We start from the raw sequence: 20,803 nt of genomic DNA, 5'->3' as shown, positions 1-20,803 counted from the left end.
GCAGAAAACCTTAATGTGACTCTCGGTTGCTCTCGTAGCCTTTGAAAACTCACATTCGATGACTTACTACAGCGACGGTAAGAGCCTCCAATCCACGATAACTAGTCGAAGTAAATAACACAATATTCCAACAGGCAAAGAACCTGATCCACGCTTCCCTGTAGGCACACAATCTGGGCTTCCCCCATCTCCAAGCAGGGAGAACCCAGGCCAAGTGAGAATCTTCTCTACGGAGTGCTGCTTGATGAACGAGGCTAACAAAGGGGATGTCGTTAGGTATTTCCATCGAATGACCCAGATAAATTGAAGGACCGGGAGGGTGCAAGGCCTTTAGTTGGATCGGGGAAGAGGAGAACTGCTGGCGTTGTCACCTCAACGGCTCAACCAGAGGGAAGCAGCGTCGAAGATAAAGTTACCACGCAGGAAGGAGGAATGTTTACGGATTAAGCGCCTACAGTGTTTCTGTTACTGTACGCCGAGAGAATGCAGCTGAGATTTGAATTAAAATCTATATAAAGTAGTGTATGGGAAGAAAGAAATTGTCATAACGAAAGAAAATGCTGGTAATGAGAAAATGTTGTAAAAGTCATGCTTGGATGCCGTAGTCTACTTGTGAGAATGCAAAAGGACAAAAGAAGGGACAGGCGCAAAATACGGTTCAACTGGAAATGGTGCCTAAAACCCCTCGAGGCAAACCGTGAAAACACCAACACCGAGGGCCAGCCCAAACACGCGATGCATGGCGAGGTAACTACACCGGTCGAGAATCCCTAGGACAAACTCGTGATCCCTACACACTCAACCTCCCACCGATCGACCGTGCACGCATCGCAGACGGATTAGGTCCATGCATCGACACCTTGCCTGTACAAAAAATCCCAAACCGCCTCGGAATACGTCGAATTATCCGATACGACACGTCCCCCTCATTCCCATCGTCACCCTCAGCCCACCCGTCCGAATTGTCACGATCAAAGTGATCATCATCATCATCCTCTTCACCCTCCAACTCCCTCGACGAAAGAAGTGAAAGAGGAGGGGGAGTAGGTTTCCAAGAAAGTTTCGTCCCAGAGGACATCGTCAATCGGCGGCGTTTAGCCGTCCCCCTCGACTTGCCCATGTTCTTCTCCCAGTCACTGCCAAAGACGGACCCGCTTTCAGCCCGACTCGACCAAACCCGTTTAGGCTTTTTCCTAACGAGTATATCGGTCGACTTGAGTGTCTTTCTAGGACACGGCGGGAAGGCATCAGGAGCTAATTATGTGCCCGAAAGAAAAGAAAAACAAGGTCAATAAACCAGTTCGGAAAGAGTATAGCAAAAGGTTTGGAAACGTGTCCGGCGGGGTTGACATCCCCCGACCGCGTCACCCGTGAACTAAGCGCCGAGGGAAGGACCAAAAAAGGATGACTCACGGGGCATGCATTGCACAGGCGGCTGTGCCAGCAGTAACGGAGACATCGAGGCTAGAGCAGGTGAGGCTGCGGACATGCCAGCAGTCGAGGTCGCGTGGGGTGTCGAAGGGGGCCGCACACCGCCTTGCGGCACATCCCCTTTTCCTTCCCCCGCCCTGCGTATCAGGAACCGGGGAGTCGAAAGTGGCATGACAACACGCCTAACTCGGTCTATAAGATTATATACAGCAAAGCGCGTGGCAGGTAATGAGTGCCCATTGCAACAGTGAAAATTCGTTTCGGGAGGATATTTACCTTGCAAATGGGTGGGGACGTCGTCCCGCCTTTGCTGAAGCTTCTTTAGGATATCCAGGTAGGCCGCTTTGAAAGCGACGGCTGGGGCGGGACACCGACTCCAGGATTGCACAGCAATCCCCTGGTTAACAAGTGTCCTTCGAGCCAGCTATATAGTATATACGTATCGTTAGTAAACCATACCATCTACCACCCGTTGTCATAACCGCAAAAGAACCACTAACCTCTACCAAAGCGATAATCTACCACAAAACAAGTAACTTATAAGTCATCCCATCCCTTTAAAACTCCAACAGGAGACTAAATGGAACCCACCTTTCTACAGTATCGAATAAATTCATCAAAGTCGAGTGAGAGTAAATAGATAAGCGTTTGTGTAGCGCAGAGAAAGTCTTTGCGTAGGGGAGGCCCGAGTTTGATTGCGAGACCAACCCAATCAATGGTGGCAGGATCGATGTTGGGTCTGGATGGCGCAGTGAAAGCCACAGGTACCACCCGCCTCATTCTTGGAGGCACTAGCGAATCACACAGACCCTGCTTTATACTTAACAGCGAAGACTGCTGCAAAACCATGGGCGAGAAAGAGAAGAAAGCGCGAGGTGGCGGAGTAACGGGAGAAAGAGGAGATAGGATGGTTAGGTTAGGAAAGAGGGAGACGAAGCGACGGGTCAAGCCTGTGGCTAAACGGTCCGGCAATTTATGATGTCCTTTGTTTAGAGTCATTCAAGGCGCTCAATGAAAGCTATGTAGCTCCTACTTGTTTTAAAAAAGCTATGAGGCATTTTCTTACAGGTCACTCCCTTTCTCTAGATTTATTACCGCGAATTTGCCCAGTTTTGAGAGCCTTTCTTGCACGATGGAGTTGGATCGGAGTCCAAAAGTGGTCCATGGCCCGATTCGTGGGAAACCTTTGATCCAAGGAAATGGTTCCGGAAACGCGTGATCGACGTCAATGTCAAAAGTCCAGTTCACCCTTTCAGCCTCTTCTATCGTCCTTCAATCGCCCAAAACTAAATTTCAAAACCTTTACAAAAAGACCATACACAAAAACAAAGCACTACATCAACAATTGAAGTCGAAAATTTAAACCGAAACAAAGAAAATAACAGTCTATAGTAACAGCACGGAGGAAGCGCCAATAAAAAGAGATGGCTGGGCAACGAAGGCGAAGATGGTGCAATGAAAATGTCAAAGCAAAGGGAACAGACTCAGTCTGCTCATTCAGAGTATCCAGCCAGTACTTTCTGGAGTACTTCAGGCTCCAAAGCCCTGAGCCTCAAGCATCTTTGGAACAACTTCTTATCAACTTCGAAATTGACACGACTGGCCATGTGTTGTCCTGCCACAAGAGACTTGATAACAGCCGCGATCTTCCGTTGTTTATGGACATTAACGAGAGGCTCAAGCTGCATGGTAGGCGGTAATGGGGCGAGAGCGTCGAACACTTCAGGATGCGCAGGAGGGTTGAAATCTCCAGTGATAGGATTCATCGCAACGATCTCATTGGGTGAAGTGGGATCGATGAGGTCAGGGAGCCGTTTCAAACGGTAAAGCTGCGCGAGGTAAACACCTGCAAAATATTAATTAGCCATGTTATCGAAACAGACTGAGTCAAGGAACTCACCAATGAAGGGCACGCAAGCTGTAGGAACAGGGGGCTTGGAATCGGTACCGGACCTGCTTCGCGTCTGCTGACCTTCCGTTCCGGTGCTTCCGCTGATAATAGACGATGCATGGGAACTGGATTCCATGGGTTTGGCGTCCACGATGGACTCGACAGCACGGCGAATGTGCGCGAACCCATCGGCGCTACTCACGAAAGTCTTCAAGTTCCGGAACACCCGGGTCTCAAAGGTTCCAACCTTGCTCCACGAAACCTTGCGCATGACTTTGTTGACCCAGTCACTTTGCAAGCCGGTAATGATGGCAACAAGAGAATTGAAGTTGCTCAACTCGTAGGATTTCTGAAGAGCGAAAACAACATCAGTTGATCATTCCCAAAGAGAAAAAAGAAAATGACACGAACCCAAGCAACTCGGATAAACTTAGAGACCACCGTATGCCGTTGAGAGGGAGGCGTAAGGACAACCTCGGAGGCGACAAAGTTGGCGATCAAGTTGAACCTCGCCCTTACAGCCGCCAACGCCGTCGTCTTGTCCGCATTCCGGTGCTCAGCCTTCCACCTCGCCCGGTCCTTCAAATACTGCGACCAGTCATAAACATCGACCTCATTCGTCGCCATCCACTCCTCCGTCACCAGCTCCTCAAACTTCACACCCATGAACAACTCCCTATCGATCATCGCAAACTGTTCCGCAATTACGGGCGCTCGGAAGCTTAAAATGAACGACTGGTGGATCTGCAGCGTTTCGTTATTGGGCAAACTTCCGATAGGCTTCATGATCGAGGGATTGGATGCCGAAGCTTGAATTTCCACAGGTGCCGCCGTCACTCGACTTTGAAGGATTTCGATCGGTACAGCATCTTCTACCGCAGGGGAACGAGTCGCAGAACCCGTATCGGACGACGACGATGACGACGAAACTGCAGGAACGCCCAATGTCGACGATCCATTCATCTGGGTGCCCAAACCTTCAAGTCCAGGAGGATTGGAATACAGCGCGATATCCTGTTGACTCGCCGAATCATCCTCATAACCGTCGCCGCCGGCCCGGCGGGCATTGGCCTCCACTTCATCCGCCGAATCCTCCTCATCAGAATCCACAGGGAACCTGTAGTCTTCGTCCTCATAGTCGCCAGTAGCCATCCGCTTCTGGATCTGCTTCACCCATCCATCCACCTTGGTCCTATTCTCTTGAATCTTCTCGGGGTTGATCTGTCCTTCCAACCGCCTGAGAGCATCCGCCACGTCACCATCCTCCTCGTCGTTGCTCAACAAGTCCAAAAGAGCATTTAACTGCCACGTCTGGATGGGACCTCCGATAGCTCCGCCAGAAGCAGCCGATGCCACAGAGTCGCGTGTTGAAACGATACCCATAGACGACACCTCCGAACGACGGGGTAGGAACTCAAAGTCCTTCCGCTGCGGCAGCTTGCGGGGTTGCTTCCTCAGTCCGGGAGGTACAGAGGGTCCCCCCACATGCCAATCCGAAGAGGTATCCGACAAGTCGAGGTCGTCGATAGAAACAATGTCGAACGCCCATGGCCCATTCGCCTTGGCAAATGTCGGTTTGATGCTTCCATTCCCATCCAATATCTCTCCGAAAGACCCAGTCGACGACGCATAGGAACGGATTGACGGGGCTATCACCTCTCCATAGGATCCGGTCGACGATGCAAAAGATCTAATGGAAGGCGCCTTGTTGCTGGATTGAGAATTTTGGAGGGTAAGGGAAGACTGGAACGACTGGTAGTCATCGAGTTCGGGAGGAGGGGTTGGGAGGGAGGGGTTAACGTTGGAATAATCTGGCGGACTGTCGTGTAATGTCGGTTTCTCTGGTGTCGCCTCAGGTTCCGAGCCTGACTCCGCTCGAGGGAGAGATGCTTGCGTGGGCGTTGTCGGCGTCATTGGGTGCTGAAGGGGGGATAGTGGCGCGATGACGGGAAGACCGGGAGGTGCGGGGATCGCAGTGGCTGGAGGCGACGATGGTACAGCATCTTGCGCAATCGACGATGTGTTCACGGATTGGAGGACGCTGGGTGCACTGGGAAGCGGAGAGGGTGTGGAATCTGGAGATAGTGGAAGTGGAGCTGGTGGTGGCCTAGCGGACAGGTATCCATTCGTATTGCCATCGACGTCAAAGGCGCCAAGATTCACCCCAGTTCGGGTATTTGAACGTGAGTGGAGAACACGCTTCAATCTCCCCAGGCGACCGATGGTCTTGACGAAGGCGCGGGACAATGCTCCTTGATGAGTTGGAAGGGGGACCGGTGCCGGATGCGAAGAGTCCCCTTCCGACCCTGCCGTACTCGGGTTCGGGTCAATTCTCTGGAGGATGTTGAAGGAAGATACCGGTAGTGAGGATGTTGGGCGAGTAGGCGACAAGACAGCACCCGTTTGCGCCGCTGCCAAATGTGCATTGGCGGGATCCTTTGGAGGCGTGTCAGAGACCGCATCGGCAACCTCCTCTGGGATGAAGTCCAAGTCAACATCCGAATCATCTTCATCTTTCAATACAGCTTCAGCAAATTTCTGTCCCAAAACGTGGTTCTTAACCTTTTCGGATTTGGGCGGCGACTTTGGTTTCTCAACAGGTGTCGTCCCAGTGGTTCTGATGTGCGCTTGCTTGCACTCCTTGGCTACCTTGGCAAGGCGACGAACGATACCCTAAAGGTATATATGTTAGGGGGAGATGAAACCAAGTGGACATCAAGTTGGACTCACCAGTCCATCCGAATGCTGCTTGAGCAAAGGATCGTGAATCAAGGTGTTCAGCCAATTGGAGATCAAGACACGCAGTTCTCGATTTGGGATGAAGTCGACGGTGAAGAACGTCACCAACCAATAGCGGATGGCAACGAACGTTCGGACACGCACGACCTGTCGGACCTTGGCATCCTGCGGATTCTTGGGTTGCTGCAACGCCCAATGGAACCTAGAAATGAGGAGATGGCCCAGGTCAACAGCACTGATGTACGTCCTGTACGTCAGGAAGAAGTCCAAGAGTTCATCATAGTTCAGGTCGCTCGTCAACTGTGCGATCCACCGCTCAATCGTCGCAGCAATCATGATACGCTGTCCCTCCGTTGTCCCTGGTGCAGTGGAAACACGACGGCTGGGTGGTTCAGAAGCTTTGGGCTTCGGCACACGACTGCTTCGACGCTTCGAGATGCTGGATATCGGCCGTGATGAAGCGTCAGAGAAACTGTCACGCGACACAGAGTCGGTGTCCTTGTCCCAGTCCGGTACGCTCTCTCCCCAAATAACGAAGCGTGGATCGTCTCGTGGGGCTGCAGACTGATCTTCCGCAAGTGAGATCTTGACCGTCTTCCCCTCGGGCTCGAAATTGAGTTTGTCCAGGTTAGGAAGACCTCGATAGGTCTGGAGAACGTCAAAAACGGTCGTGGCGTACTGAGTCAACAGGGACGCTTCCGCAGGGGGCTCATACGTTGACGAAGGGCGTGTCGTCGTTTCCGTCAAGTAAGAGTACCGTCGGTCAGGGAAACGCACCGCCGAGGCAGGTTTGACCTCGTCCGTCTCGCTGGACTCCGCCAGGGTCGGAGGGGTAGGAGGTGACTGAAGATCGTCTTGCCTCGCAGTCAAGCCAGACTCGAACGACTGCATAAGCCGGATGTGGCGTGTTGGTGGGGGCAGGAACTGGAAAACCGGCTTCTTCAACGGTGACTCGAAGGATACGCCAGTGCCGAAAGGCTGCGAGATGATAGCGCTCCCTTCGCTGCTGGAAGCGTGCGAAGAGAGGCTGGAAATGCTCGATGACGAACCAGGCCAGTCCATCAGCTCACCGAAGGCGTCGACGGTCCTTGAGGGGAGGGGTATGGCATATCGAGGCATGTCGGCAGCGGTGACACTCTGCGAATGGGCCCGTCCAGTATGATGGCTCAATTCTCCAAGCTCGTTGACCCCCCGTCCATCGATACTCGAGATGGACCTGGCCTTGCGGAGTTTCTTCGGTACTGAACTTTGAGTGACGATCGTGCTGCCCATAGTGAAGACGGTCGGCGGGAAGATGGTATGCACACTCATCCGGGATGGTCGTTTCGAGCGCGGCGATTGTCCAGCATCGGTCGATGTCTTGCCTCGCTCCTCGATTTCGGCAGCAACCTCCGCAGCAGAGGCAGCGGGAGCTGACAATTCACGGTGCCTGGTAGCAACTATTAACTATAAACGCTCAATTGGTAGATATCAAAGCGACTTACCCAACTCGGAACATCTGCTTTCCATGCTGGTTGACAAACGCCGTGATGGCGTAGGGCGAGCGAACGTTCACGCTGACACCGAAGCGTTGGTCGTACCTCCGCTTGAGTTCGCGGGCGGCAGGGCCTGAGGAAGTCTCGATGTATGTCCCGTCCGCTGAGCAAAGCCTGTTAGGCATCCGGCGTTACAGCGTCGGAAGAGCTGGCGACTCACGAGCGATATTGATATCGACACCAGCCAGTTCCTCTGGCCATGGCTCGAGCTTGGTATCGTCCTCGTTCACGACGTCGGAGAGTGCGAACGCATGCTGGGTATAGGACTGGTCTGCATCTTCCTCCTGCGCTGCGGGTACGACCTTGGTGGTGGTCTGGGAGGCCAAAGGGGTATCTGGACGAGCTTCATCCTCTTCAGGAGTCGACATGGCTGCTGTGGTAACCGATTTTCAGAACGAGACTAGGCAGAGACAAAGCAAAAAACGGGTGGACGAATGGGCGTTTAGTCGCAAATGAGCATGCTCAGGATAGCGTTGGATGCCGTTAAGTAATACAAGTCGCTAACACCAGTGTCGAAGCAGAGAAACAAAGGGCGGTCAAATTAGGCAGAAGGACGTTATAGTCGTGTCCGTCGTTGTGTTCGTCGTCGTTCCAGTCGTTGTCGTCGTCGTCGAAGGCGGTGAATACAAGGCTCACCGATGACACAGAACGAGAATTCTCCCCTGATCCCTGATGGTTCACACGCTGTGACATAATCCACGTGACCGCTGATTGTCACGCACGCGTCGAGATCGCGCCGTCGCCTTTCATTTCTCTTCCATTGACCACCCGCTTTTCTCTGTTTCTCCCAGTTCTACCGTTATTCACGACCGCACACCGAAACTAATAAAGGCCCTAAACCCAACGAAATGTCTCTAGTCACGATTAGAGTGAGTTCACACACGTTCATCTGACCTAGAAAGATTCACAGAGACTCAATTCATTCCAGAATGTCGAGTTCCTGAACAATCCCGCCAGATTCTCAGATACATACCGCTTCCGCGTCACATTTGAGTGTATAGCGCCGCTACAAGATGGTGAGCTGCTCACCAGAAAGCTGCCGAAAGATAGTGGATCCCCCTGACCACATAGCCTACCCCACCACCCAGATCTCGAATGGAAACTCATCTACGTGTCATGTCCCGGCCAGGAAGAGCTAGATCAGGAACTCGACGACTGTCTCGTTGGCCCAGTCCCAGTGGGCGTCAACTCGTTCGAATTCGAAGGCTCTGCTCCCGATCCATCCAAAATCCCACCAGAAGACGTCCTGGGAGTGGCAGCCCTCATTCTCACAGGATCCTACAAAGACCAGGAATTCGTGCGCGTCGGGTACTACCAGAACACCGAATACGATAACGAGGAGATGAAGGAGAACCCACCACCCAAGATCCTATTTGAGAGGCTGGTCAGGGATATCAGTACCAAACCCCGTGTGACGCGTTTCCAGATTAAATGGTGTGCCGTTCTAGCCAATGTTGGGAGGTATGACAGACACTGACGCGTCGTGTATTTTAGGGATACTGCTGTCAAGGTGGCTGCAGGCGCCGCTGCCTCTGCGCCTGTACCCTCGGCGGACGATCTTGACACCAAGATGGACGAAGATCCTGCCCCAGTGAACGGTGCCTAGCCGTTTCCCGGCCCCTCTCTGCCATGTACTTTTGCTATGTGCTTTGGTTTCTTGCTTGTCTTGTAATTTATCTGCTATCTGCTGTCCATTAATGCTCAACCCGTGTACCCTCTTAGGTTTGAATGTGCATGCCGCCGTCTTAACCCTTGTACTGCCGGTGGTCTCAAAATACACTTATAAGCCCAGGGACATCCGTGCATCGAATATCGGTCATGATCAGGATGGGTGGTTGAGGCACTCCGCGACTGAGATGGTCAATCTCAAGAGTTGAGATGTGCGGTTGTTGACAAGCGAACTCGTTCCAGACAGCAAAGAGTGCGGGATACCATGCCGACCTGGAAAATTCCATGCGTCGCTCCTTGACAAATTCATGCATATAAATTAACCCTATGACTATCTGCTGTCCATGGATAATAAGATACCGTGTCCTTGATTAAATATCATCTAAATCAATCATGCCCTCCTCTCCATCAGACTCATCCAAATCCACAGTCCGCTCCTCAACAGGCGGGGCACTCGGTTTCGCTACTTCCTTCTTCGGCGCACGACCCAGCGCAATCTTGCGTTTAGCCGAAAGAGCTTGCAGTTCTTCAAACTACCCGCAATCCGTCAACATCGCTCAACACTCCAAAAAGACAGTGAACAGTACCTTGGACTCGCCACCAGTCTCTATCCTCCGATGACCAGCTTTGACAGTAGGATCGAAACCCAACGACCTCACAATACTCACAGAGTACTGTTTCCGCTGCTTCTCACCCTTCTCCTCACCCTCCTCCCCGTCCTTATCCTTCCCCTTCCCCTTATCCTTCCCTCTACTCCCAGAAGCCGCAGCCCTCGCAGCCATAACAGCCTCCATCCCCTCCCTATCCCTCTCCGCCAACTGCTTCAACAACTTATCAGCCTCGGCGTTCGCCATCTTCCTCTTCGCCTTTGCCTGGCCCTCCCGACCCATATTCTCCCCTACGAACATTGACCTCGAGTCGCCCCCGCCGACGATATGCCCCGAAACGATGTAGGTGGCCCCGTCCGGTTTGTTCTCGGGTAGCAAACCCCATTGACGCGCTGGGTCAAACTCGGTTTTGCGTTTCGCGATGGGTTTGGATGTCATGCCTCCAGTCCTAGATACAAAGTCAGTGATGGTTATAGGTCGCGGATGAAAGATACACACCCAGCAGTGAACTCGGGTCGAGCTGCTCGGCGGTGTTGGATGGCAGTCTGGACGTGGTACTCGCATACTTCACTGACGCGCTTGTCGCACCACCCTCCGCAAGTCTTGCCGTCTTTCTTTCTTACGCCGCATTGGCCAAGGTCCCTGGCCTTGCCTAAGATCGCCACGGAGGACGCAGACTCGGGTGTCACAGCCAGGATGTTGTCCACCGGGTGAGGCTTGTCTGCCGATTTCTACAGAGAGCAATGAATACACACCTCCTCCAGAGAACGCGAGCTACTACGCACCTGGTACGGCTTCAAGATCTTCGGGTTAAGCAACGCAATCACATCCCCGGGGCGCAGCTTATCCAGCATTTCAAAAGCACCCTTACTCCCTCCACGATACATCTTCTCCTTCGTCCCATCCACATGCTCAATCGTCTCCACCGAATCCGCCTGGAACAGCAACAACGACAAAAACGCGTCACCCCTCACCACCGCCTTGCCGCCCGTCGCACTCGACTTGGTCCGAGCCCCAAAGTCAATCAGCTTCATATTGACAAACTGTTTGCCGTGGGGCTTCTTGGGGCCTTCTGCTGCCGCTTCCTTCTTTGCGGCTTTCCACTTGCTTTTGGGGTCGATGGCGTCCTCGTCTGGGCCGAGTGTGACAGGTGCTTTGGTGTAGCGCACTGGGCTGCGTTCGGCGACGACGGCGATGGTAACCCAGTCGCCTGGCACTGGGATATCATAGCCTTGTTTGTCGGGTAAAAGTCGAATGGAAGAGTAGAGCCTGGATGGGGAGATATAATAGCGGCCTTCGAGGTGCTCTGAGAAGTCGGCGTGCGATAGGTTGCGGGAACTAAGTAAACAGTCAATGAAATAGCGTCGTCAGAACAGGACAAATACCCACATCAAAGCAATATTCGAATGAGGTTCTAGTTTCTCAAAATGCGGGTCGTCCAGAGGTGGCGTAAACTCGTATGGACCCATCTCAAAGTCGTCCACCAGCATGAGCCTCTCATCTCGCTTCGCTCCGACAGAGCTAGGTCCCGCCTCTGGTGGGGGTTCAGGCCGGTCATCGAACGACGTTGTTCGATTCACAGGCTCAGACTCTTCTGCCTCAGGTTCTGACTTGACCTGAGCCAGTTTCTGCAGCAGGTTCGATGGTTTTGGCCGCTGTAGTATTGGAGGATTGACATTCTTTGACTTCGATGCTTCAGGACGGCGAGTCGAACTTGTGTTCAGCTTGCTCGCTGGTTGGAAGAGTGGTTTGGCTATCGGGCCACCTTTGGGTACCTGTTCGACCTTGCGTTTCTTTCCTGAGCGAATTTCGTTAAATATCCATAAATATCAGTGAGAAGGAGCTCTACGCACTTGGAGATGGAGTTGCTGGTGCCAGAACAGTAGGCTCAGGCTTCTTCCTCTTGGGCGAAGACTTGGGCGCAGCGACGATTTCTCCCTCAGGCAGACTCGATAGCTCTGCCTGGAGTTTCTCAATCTGCCTCTGCAGTTCTTCCTTCCTTCGCTGTTCTTGCTGTATCCGTCTAGATGACGAGTCCATCGTAGTCGTGGTCGCTGTCGAAGCTCTGGCCCTGGATCAACGATGTCGACGGCGGACGCGACGGAGAAGGCGTGACGCGCTGGGAATGACTGCACGTGGGACGCGACTTGCCGGATCCTATGCCGAGCATCGTCATCCGTTTGATCTCCGCTTGAACCGAGCGGAGGGCGCAGCGGGCACTGTTCTTGGCACTCGACTTTGTCCAGCCTACGATGTCTACTGCACAATCCACAGCTCTCGTTCCAACAGTGAATGACTTGAAGGTAATATGATATCTTTATACTCCTCTCCCCTGTAACCGAAGTTGGCTCTAGGTCAAACTTTGCTACATTTGTCGCGAAGAAGAAAACTACAACGATCGTATGTGTTATGACGAAATATAGTACCACTGACTTGACCCACTGACTCGCATTTCGCAGCGCCCGAAAACCCACCTCGTGCATGGGCTCACCCATGTAAATGCACCCTCGTAGCACACGAACAGTGCCTCCTCAAATGGATCCAATCCTCACAAAAATCTGAAGTTCGCGCTTCGAAGGCTTTGAAATGCCCGCAATGCGAAAGCACGTACGAATTGGAGAGTGATAAACCGTTGATCTTCAGGGTGATGGAGAAGGGACATCGCATTTTGAGGAGGGCTGGGGCGTTCGTTGTGTTGTTTGGATTCGCAACTGTTGCTGGAGTCATTGGAACCAGTTAAGTGCTTCGCTCGTGGAAGCCAAAATGACATGCGCTGACAGGGCCTTCCGCTTTTAGGCGTCTACGTTGTGTGCACGGCTTATGGCGCCTGGGCTGTCCAGAAATTCGTAGGACAAGAGTACGTTTTTTCCAACCCATACTTCCTCGTTTAAACTCACCACACATTGAAGGATGTACCAAATCTGCCTGGGCGACGACCCTTCCAAATGGCCATGGAGCGCCTTCCTCAACCTCCCTCTCCTACCCTGGAGTCTCATCTTGATGCAATTCCCAGCACTCAACCACATCTCCCCAGGCCTTCCTCTTCTCCTCGCATGGCCTACCACATTCAGCAACCAGCGGATAGCAGAGTACTGGAGCCTCCCCGAGAACGCCCAGCGCCTCCTGGTCCGACATTTCGTCCCGACTCGGCGACCTCTCTGGCCACCCAGCCCTATTCTCTTCGGTCTCGTCGGCATCCCAATCATCCGAAGCCTCTACGAGGGCCTGCACGACATGGTCTACACCTGGTTGATGGGCACTCGTCCGCCAGTGTACCGCGGTGCATTCGGTGGACGGAACGGCGCCAGAGTCAACATCGGCAACAACGGCCAGTTCGTTATTCGAGTTAGGGAGGAGTTCGCGCCGGCCGCTGCTCCTCAACCTGCCAATGGCGCCGAGAACGCCAACGGCAACGACAACGCTAACGCTAACGGCCAACAAGCTAACAACGGCGATGGAGACAACGAACCTGAAAACCTACTCGACATCAGCATATCAACTATCGGACGTAGGGTAGGAGGAGCGCTGCTTGTTCCAGTGATTTCGAACTGGATGGGTCAGTTGCTACTCCGGATTGCGAAGAGTTCGCCGTTGCTCCGAACGTTCCTTGCCATTAGGGAACCCATTGGCAAGGTGTGGCTCCCGCCACCACAGGATAGCATTGGGAATTGGAATTCCATGGGCACGCTCAGGCAGTTGGGTATGGTTGCTCAGGTCGCGTGGAAGGGCCTGTTGGTGAACACGGGCACCACGCGAAGCGACCCTGTTTGGTGGAGGAATACAGTTGGGTTGGGGCTGTTCGTCGTGGTAAGGATCACCCTCTCGTTTGTTATGAGTCTGTACTGATGTTTGTTACAGGCTAGAGATTGCGTAAAGTTGATTCACCTCTACTATGCGAAGAGGGAACTCGAATCCAGGAGAGTGAAGAACCGGGATTTCAGTGGTGTCGACATCTCGACATTGGACCTTACTCCCGACTTCTACGCGCGGGCCTCAGCTGCTGCCCAAAGGCTGACATGAGTACCTCGTCCTCTCCATGCATATACAGTCAACCATGGGATAGATATACAACCAATATGTACTTTACACGCACATTGACACCGCATCTCAACTTTCTGATACAGACCACTGTACATTATTGACCTCTGGGCAGTATTCTTGTCACTGAATATAATCACCGCCGCTTCCTATTCATTCGTCTCCGACAGAGTTGCCAGTGATATATGGACGTGACAATCATCCCCAGAGATGACTCTCCTCTTCGGATTGCCCAAAGTATCGGTCACCCTTCACCTGGTGAGTCGCAATGACCTTGTTGATCTCGTCGAGGTCAGCATCTGAGAGCTGAATATCGCCCGCTTTGAGGTTCTCCAAAGTCCGCGAAGACTTCCTAAACACCGCAACAAATAAGATGATAGTCAGAGATATTTGTCCCGCTTTAAATAAGATGAAGTGCCACGTACGAGGAACCAGGAAGAGGGATAACATGTGGACCGAGGTGTCTCACCCAAGCAATCGACAGCTGCGCAGGGGTAATTTCTTTCTTCTTCGCGATCCCTACCAAGGCATCGACGATTGCCATGTTGTGCTTGATGTTCTCCTCCTGGAAACGGGTGAGAGAGGCACGGTGGTCGCCAGCTAAATGTAATCCAAGAATGTTAAATTGAGCGTGGTCAGGGAGGGGGTTTGCGGAGTGTTACTTACGGGGAAGATCTGAGGAACTCTTGATTTGTCCTGTGAGGAATCCTCTTCCGAGGGGCCTGAGGAAGGGAGACGTTAGGTGAAAATCGGGGTAAAGTCTTGGAAGTGTACATACGAGTATGCGATAACCGTGATTCCAAGTTCTTTAGCCGTAGCGATGACATCCTTGGTCTTATCTTCATACGACCAAGGGCTGATTTCAATCTCCACAGCCGTAATCGGGTGAACCTTCGCCCTCCCGTCCCGTCAGTATCGTACTACGCGGAGAAACCAGTCGGATGTACAAAGTAACTCACAGCATGAGCTTTACGAAGAGTATTCGCATTGCACTCGGACAAGCCGATGTGGTCGAATTTGCCCTCTTTGAGGAGGGTGACGAGGTGCTGGGTGAGCTCCTCGACGGGGATGCTGCGATCAATCCGTGCTGGCTCGAAGAGATCCAGTTTCTTGTTGGGTCCGAGAGCTTTGAGGATGTTGTCCACGCTCTTTCTGAGGAACTCGAGGCTGTTGGTTTGGATGGGTATCTCTCCTGTTAGCCTGTCCTCTGTTTTGGAGGCGAGGAGGGGAGCGGACACTCACGAGCCGTCGGGCCCTCGCTTGGTCCAATCAATCCCGCCTTTGACAGATAAGAACGTCTTATCGGCGTAGTCAGGGTACTTGGCGAAGAAACGGGAGAGGAGCTCGAGGTTGGCCGTGCCAAAGTCCTGGGCATAGAACTCCCCTATAGGTCGCAACACCGAACAAGGTCGTTAGCGATTAGGACACGGACTATCTCCGAGTCCCCCATAAGGTATACGCACCGCTGTTCAAGATCATCTTGGTACCAGGAGGAAGGGCATCAACTCCGGCTTTGATAGCCTCGAACGCTTGCTCGTCTGGTACGGGGTTGGGAGTCCACCTGTCAAGTACCTTCGTTATTAGCCAAAGTTGGATGCAATGAATCTCGGCTAGACGGACGTCATCATCATCAATCCGTGCTACAAAGGACAATTCTGGTTAGATCGAAGTTCAGATTGGAAGGTCGGTTAGGTGTACATACGGCTACGACGCCGACGGAGACGTTGGAGGCCGTCCCTCCGAGCTTGGTGCTTTGTGTTACCGTCTGTTGGGCCATGTCTTGGTAGAGATGAGGAATGGACGGAGAAGTTGTGAATCTCGAAGAACAGCTTATGTCCCTGGTTAAATAGAGCTGTGATAACCCCTTTACAGCCCCTGGCAGAAGATGCTTACTACAAATCCCAATCCAGTGCGATAAGACTACGCGTCTCAACGGCAAAGTTGTGCGAAGCCTCAGATATCCCAAAGATGATATCCAGTCTGTCGTCATCGCGGGATCATGGATGCCGAGAGGTGCGTGTCAATGATCGGATCAAACAAAGTTCGGCACGGCAGTTCAGCGATAGGGGAGTCTTGCCCGTGTGTTGGTTAAGTCCACTACTTGCACCTCAACGTCACTCAACCACCATTCATTACTCGGTCCTGAATCAGTATTGAACGCGGCTTACAATTTTTACGTACCCTTATTAAATAAACCTGCAGCCCCCACTCATACGTGGACATCGGAGAGCAACGCCCAGTCCTATCCGAATTTCTGTTCTCGCCTCAACACGTCAACCGACCACTTGGGAGTCTTGGACAGCCTGTTTTGAGCCTGGCTAGCCGAGTACCAGAAAAACTCGCCTCTAACCTCGGGCCCGTATCGCTTCTGGCTACGCCAAACTACTTATCTTCCCGGGCAGCCTCTCCGCTTAGCTTTGAACGGCGTGTGTGGATTTGACGGACGACACGGGGAGTTGGAACTCGCTGCAGCTTGTGAAGGGAATATGAAGAGGATTTTACCTCAAGTCGTCAAAAATCTCTCTGTCTGACTCTTCATTTCTATTCGAGTCGACAAGCCAAGGTCCAGGTGCGCCCTTTCGAACAGCAAAGCGAGCACTCGCTTCCGCTCGATGGAACCCGTCGGGGCGGGATTCATGGTGACAGATCACTTGCAAGTAATTTCTCTGCTTCAGGGATTGTCGCGCTGGAAAATGAACCTGGCTTTTGGTTAAATATCGAAGGCGGGCCACTGGCAGTCGGATACTCAAAGACGTGTCCAGCAACAACCCGCCTCAATCATGGTAGGCTCGTATACCGGAAAGGTCATCCACGTCCCAGCCCTGCTGGAATCTTGGCCCTGGCCAGCGGCCATAAACCCGCTGTACGAGCAGGTTCAGGAGGAATCGACTTCCTGGTTTAGGAAGTTCGATCTCTACCGGGATAGGAAGAAGCAAGCCATACATGACCATCTGGATACCGGTTCGTCGTGCTGGTTGATTCGATAATATTTTGTTAACCACTCGTTTCCTGTAGCAAAATTCGGGGCATCGGTGTGCCCCAAAGCCGACTATGCACTACTCAGACTAGCCACGGACTATCTGCACCTTGGTTTCTGGATCGACTACTTCTTCGACACCTCACCTTCAGATGTTATCCGGCAGCTGACTGAAAGCATCGCGCACCTGCTCGAATCTGGTGATCCTCGCCTGGATTCATCCAGTCCCCAGTCTCATATTGCTTGCATGGAGATCCTCCGCGAGTCCGTCCCTGGCCTTAAGTTTGCAACATTATAATCGCTGACTTCCTTCCAGTTTCAGAAAACGAATAGAAACCTTCAACCCTTCCCAGGAGGACCTCAGACGCTTTGTCAAAGAGTACAGAGGATTCCTCGAAGCAGAGCTCACCCAGGCTATCGACCATGAGAACAAGGTCATTCGTGATATCGAATCCTATCTCTCCATCCGACGTTCCACTATCGCCATCCGACCTGGAATCGCGCTCCTTGGGCTCGCACTTGGTATCCCGCAGGAGATCTTGGACGATCCATACACGGACACCCTGACCAACGCCTGCTTGGACATGGTCATCATCCAAAACGTAAGTCGCTTGATTCTATCATTCTGATAGTATTATGGGCCTCACAGCTTTACCCGGGTCTTAGGACGCATATTCTTGGAACGTCGAGCAAGTGAGGAAGGCTGACGGGCACAACATCATTACCGTCCTCATGAAGCAACGGGATATCGATGTGCAAGAAGCATACGAGCATGCAGCCCAACTGCACCGAGAAACTCAGGAGCACTTTTTGGAGCTTCATGCTAAGCGACCAGATTGGGGGAATGAGGGAAGCATCCAAGCATTCTTCGATGGGCTTGGAGAGTTTGTTCGAGGTGTGGACGAGTGGAGCTCGATGTGTGTGCGTTATGGGCTGTCAGAAGAGTTTTCGAGAACTCGAAAACTCACGCTTCTGTAGCTTGGAGAACACGCGCTTTCCGTGGGCGCAGGCTTTCTGAAATAGAGATAATACCGTAGACTTACCTTTAGAGACTAGAATTAAGTTCACATAATTGACGGGGATGTATAGACGTGCTCAACTGTGCCAGGTAGCTTGCGCCCGTTGGCGTGTGGGGACTGGGACTCCGGAGAGGAGTGGTGGATCCCATCCATCAGCGATTTGGTAAGTCGAAGGGGCATCCAGGAGACACAATTCCACCCAATTCTCAGGTTTCATCAATGGATAAAACAAGTTTCTACTAAATGGACATGCCTGATAACAGAAGAACTTCAACCAGCTTGCCATCGTGGGCTCGATCTTCGAACCCCGAACTTTGATTAGCGCCCACAATGAGCGGACCTTGTTGCACATAAATACATGCCCTATTCGCACCCCCTTTCGCTTCTCTTTCGCGAGGAGGTTTCCTGGACGGATCTCGCACTACGAACCAAGCTAGCGCGGGGCACGCATACTTATGCCCGTCTCGTATCTTCATTCCTCCGAACAATAGAAGCACCAAGGAGATAGCGATGGGATCAGGGGAACCAAGCAGCGCCCAAGAAGGCCCCCTCAAATCCGCTGACACCGATCCAATCAGGGTTCTGTGAACACAGAAGACAACAGGGTGAGATGGGATCGTTGAAATGGGGATATTCTGCCATGCCGACTGCCCCGCCGGGTATAGGTTCGCCTTGCGGTCTTCCCTGGTGTATGTCACTGTCAGGTTTCAGCAACGATACTAATAAAAGTGTGGGCGAGGCGGTGGAGACGCACATACGTTATTCTAACCCACCCCAGCGCTGAGCCCTGAATGTCCTCCTCCTCGTCTAATTTCGCCTACGTCCCTCTTACGCTCTTCGACAATGTTACCCAGCTCGGCAGCATCGCGAACACTTGGATAGTTGAAGGTCTCGTTGACGTCGAAAAGATTCGACAAACCTTGGACAGGTTAATCTCGAAATGGCCGTTGCTGGCTGGTCGAGTCGAGTCAGCTGGAACAAATGTGCGTTCAATTGACTTTTCTCTACTCCTCTAGATCTTGCACTGACCTTTCCTGCCATGTCAGAGATGGCAAGTACGCGTTCCTCTGGGAGACCTACCCCAGGGATACGAAGCCTACGGCCTCACCTCCACAAAGTCCACACTGCCGCTCTCCCACTATACCAAGATCCCTATCCCACCTATCACCGAATACCTCCCCGAGCATCTGTGGTTTCCCCCAGAACGGAAGAAGGCAACCGGCATGGGTCTCAGAGATTACGCCAGTAAAGATATCACACTGACGCACTGGCACGTAACCCATTTCGCTGGACTCGACGAGGGCAAGGACTATTCTTGCATCGGCGTCCATTGGACCCATGGTGTCTTTGATGGTATCGGGTTTTCATTGGTTCTGCGCGCCTTCGAAGCAGAATTGGCGGGAAAACCGTGGGATGTACCGCCACTTCCTACCCCAGGTCCCAACAAGAATCTCCTCCAGACATTAATTGACCGGGAGATCGAGAGAGCCAACGCTGCTGGTAGAAAGATCGAAGAAGAACGACCTCTCAGCTACAGCTCTATCGGTGTTGGTGGGCTTATATCCTACCTAGGGAGGCAGGCTGCGCAGAAGGTTTACCCTGGAGCAAACGATTGGAACTTAATTGTGCCTTTCACCGTCCACGACCAACTCACCGCCGACATTCGAAGGGAAGTCGAAGCTGCAGGGTTGACTGATGCTCGGCCAACAAGCGGGGACGTGATATTTGCTTGGCTACTCCAGGTGAGTATTGCTGGATCTGCTTTTCTCTATATTTGATTACTGACCACGTACCCTGTTAGTCTGTATACATCGATGAGGGGAATCCAACACAGACTGTTGGCCTCAACAACCTTGCTTCATTCCGCGGAGAATGGAACGGTGAACTCGCCCTTTACCCTCACAACGCCTATGCCACCGTCTCCTACCCCATCCTCACTGTGGGAGAGATCTCATCCCTCCCCCTCCACAAGCTCGCCTACAAACTCGCGCAGTCCCGCGTTCACGGGTCAAGAAAGGACGAAGCCGTCGTCTTCTACAAGATCAGTGAAGACGCCGGTAAGAAGGCGATCATTGGCGCTGTCAAGCCTGAAGACGACAGGACGAATGAAACGGCCACGATGTCGAATATGTCGATGGCCCGAATTGCTTACCTCGACTGGTCCGCGGCGGGAGGTGGCAAGACGCTCACACACTACAAGATCTTTGTTGATGCCCTCCATGTCCTTGATGTCTACAACAACAATGGGCGTCTTGAGAATGGGGACCTCATGCTGAGCTGCTTCGTCACCGCACCAAAGGGGAGGAAGGTGCAGGAGGGGTTTGCCAAGTTGCTCGAGAAGTATAAGCGGTAACCTTCAAGTTGTTGACGGCCTCTTCAGCTATACCCATCTGTGCCTACCGTCACATGTAATCAGCTCAGTAGCTTCCTTCCATGCAGACGAGCGCTTAGCGCAGTATTCGTTAGAAGGTGAGAGCAGTTCAGTCAGCTCCTCTCAGAGCATGTTCAAGTAGGAAGGATGCGCGAACCCGCCGCACCATCCGGTGCAGAAGAGGACACGGACTGCCAGCCACCATCGTACCGTCCAAGTCACGCATTTTAGATGACGGAGGCATGTCCACTGAGATACCTGGGAACAGTCATGAGTGGGCAAGGTCCATGGGACGCCAAATCGCAGTTGCGTGAACGCCGATTTAAAAGAATTTAAGCGCCCGTACCAATAGGCTAAGAGCGTATCCTTGATTTTCCCGAGATTTCATAGCATAAATATCCATAATTATCCGGGAGAACATGTGCACAGCCTACGTACAGGCGCAGGCGAAGCGCTAGCTGCTGAGTAGATTCTCCGATAGAATCCCAAGCGCCCAACGAGACGTCGCGGAAGCTGCTGATAAACA

At 52.5% G+C, this 20,803-nt stretch overlaps 8 protein-coding genes across 8 annotated transcripts; 4 read left to right on the top strand and 4 right to left on the bottom strand.

Annotated features, from left to right (window-relative positions):
* Positions 1–790: 790 nt before the first annotated feature.
* Positions 791–1,603, bottom strand: CC1G_09427 (hypothetical protein; the record flags this gene model as incomplete). The annotated part of the gene is made up of 2 exons (XM_001833961.2): positions 791–1,254; positions 1,414–1,603. The coding sequence occupies 2 exons, from the start codon at positions 1,601–1,603 to the stop codon at positions 791–793; spliced, it is 654 nt and encodes a 217-aa protein (XP_001834013.2).
* A 1,321-nt stretch (positions 1,604–2,924) lies between these two features.
* CC1G_09426 (hypothetical protein) lies at positions 2,925–7,964 on the bottom strand (the record flags this gene model as incomplete). The annotated part of the gene is made up of 6 exons (XM_001833960.1): positions 2,925–3,277; positions 3,332–3,671; positions 3,734–5,995; positions 6,053–7,490; positions 7,546–7,699; positions 7,757–7,964. The coding sequence occupies 6 exons, from the start codon at positions 7,962–7,964 to the stop codon at positions 2,925–2,927; spliced, it is 4,755 nt and encodes a 1,584-aa protein (XP_001834012.1).
* A 412-nt stretch (positions 7,965–8,376) lies between these two features.
* CC1G_09425 (histone chaperone ASF1) lies at positions 8,377–9,348 on the top strand. Its single transcript, XM_001833959.2, has 4 exons — positions 8,377–8,465; positions 8,525–8,612; positions 8,685–9,030; positions 9,091–9,348. Exons 1-4 carry the CDS (start codon positions 8,445–8,447, stop codon positions 9,200–9,202), a joined length of 567 nt encoding a protein of 188 aa, XP_001834011.1. The 5' UTR covers positions 8,377–8,444; the 3' UTR covers positions 9,203–9,348.
* Positions 9,349–9,635: 287 nt separating this feature from the next.
* CC1G_09424 (hypothetical protein) lies at positions 9,636–11,912 on the bottom strand (the record flags this gene model as incomplete). Its single annotated transcript, XM_001833958.2, has 6 exons — positions 9,636–9,797; positions 9,852–10,320; positions 10,371–10,603; positions 10,658–11,210; positions 11,262–11,670; positions 11,726–11,912. 6 exons carry the CDS (start codon positions 11,910–11,912, stop codon positions 9,636–9,638), a joined length of 2,013 nt encoding a protein of 670 aa, XP_001834010.2.
* A 212-nt stretch (positions 11,913–12,124) lies between these two features.
* Positions 12,125–13,892, top strand: CC1G_09423 (hypothetical protein; the record flags this gene model as incomplete). Its single annotated transcript, XM_001833957.1, has 6 exons — positions 12,125–12,175; positions 12,227–12,272; positions 12,332–12,607; positions 12,669–12,729; positions 12,782–13,679; positions 13,731–13,892. 6 exons carry the CDS (start codon positions 12,125–12,127, stop codon positions 13,890–13,892), a joined length of 1,494 nt encoding a protein of 497 aa, XP_001834009.1.
* A 216-nt stretch (positions 13,893–14,108) lies between these two features.
* On the bottom strand, positions 14,109–15,736 carry CC1G_09422 (aldo/keto reductase; the record flags this gene model as incomplete). Its single annotated transcript, XM_001833956.2, has 9 exons — positions 15,613–15,736; positions 15,531–15,550; positions 15,374–15,471; positions 15,153–15,294; positions 14,870–15,077; positions 14,689–14,801; positions 14,577–14,632; positions 14,336–14,510; positions 14,109–14,262 (listed from the first exon to the last, which is right to left on the bottom strand). Exons 1-9 carry the CDS (start codon positions 15,685–15,687, stop codon positions 14,109–14,111), a joined length of 1,041 nt encoding a protein of 346 aa, XP_001834008.1. The 5' UTR covers positions 15,688–15,736.
* Positions 15,737–16,690: 954 nt separating this feature from the next.
* Positions 16,691–17,910, top strand: CC1G_09421 (hypothetical protein; the record flags this gene model as incomplete). Its single annotated transcript, XM_001833955.1, has 5 exons — positions 16,691–16,871; positions 16,926–17,151; positions 17,204–17,489; positions 17,554–17,808; positions 17,866–17,910. The coding sequence occupies 5 exons, from the start codon at positions 16,691–16,693 to the stop codon at positions 17,908–17,910; spliced, it is 993 nt and encodes a 330-aa protein (XP_001834007.1).
* A 787-nt stretch (positions 17,911–18,697) lies between these two features.
* Positions 18,698–20,259, top strand: CC1G_09420 (hypothetical protein; the record flags this gene model as incomplete). Its single annotated transcript, XM_001833954.1, has 3 exons — positions 18,698–18,889; positions 18,953–19,648; positions 19,708–20,259. The coding sequence occupies 3 exons, from the start codon at positions 18,698–18,700 to the stop codon at positions 20,257–20,259; spliced, it is 1,440 nt and encodes a 479-aa protein (XP_001834006.1).
* Positions 20,260–20,803: the final 544 nt, after the last annotated feature.

Source organism: Coprinopsis cinerea (assembly GCF_000182895.1).
Source record: "Coprinopsis cinerea okayama7#130 chromosome 10 map unlocalized cont3.10, whole genome shotgun sequence".
Lineage (NCBI taxonomy): Eukaryota > Fungi > Basidiomycota > Agaricomycetes > Agaricales > Psathyrellaceae > Coprinopsis > Coprinopsis cinerea.
The sequence above is the reverse complement of the archived record's forward strand: the minus strand, read 5'-3'. Positions and strand labels throughout refer to the sequence as shown.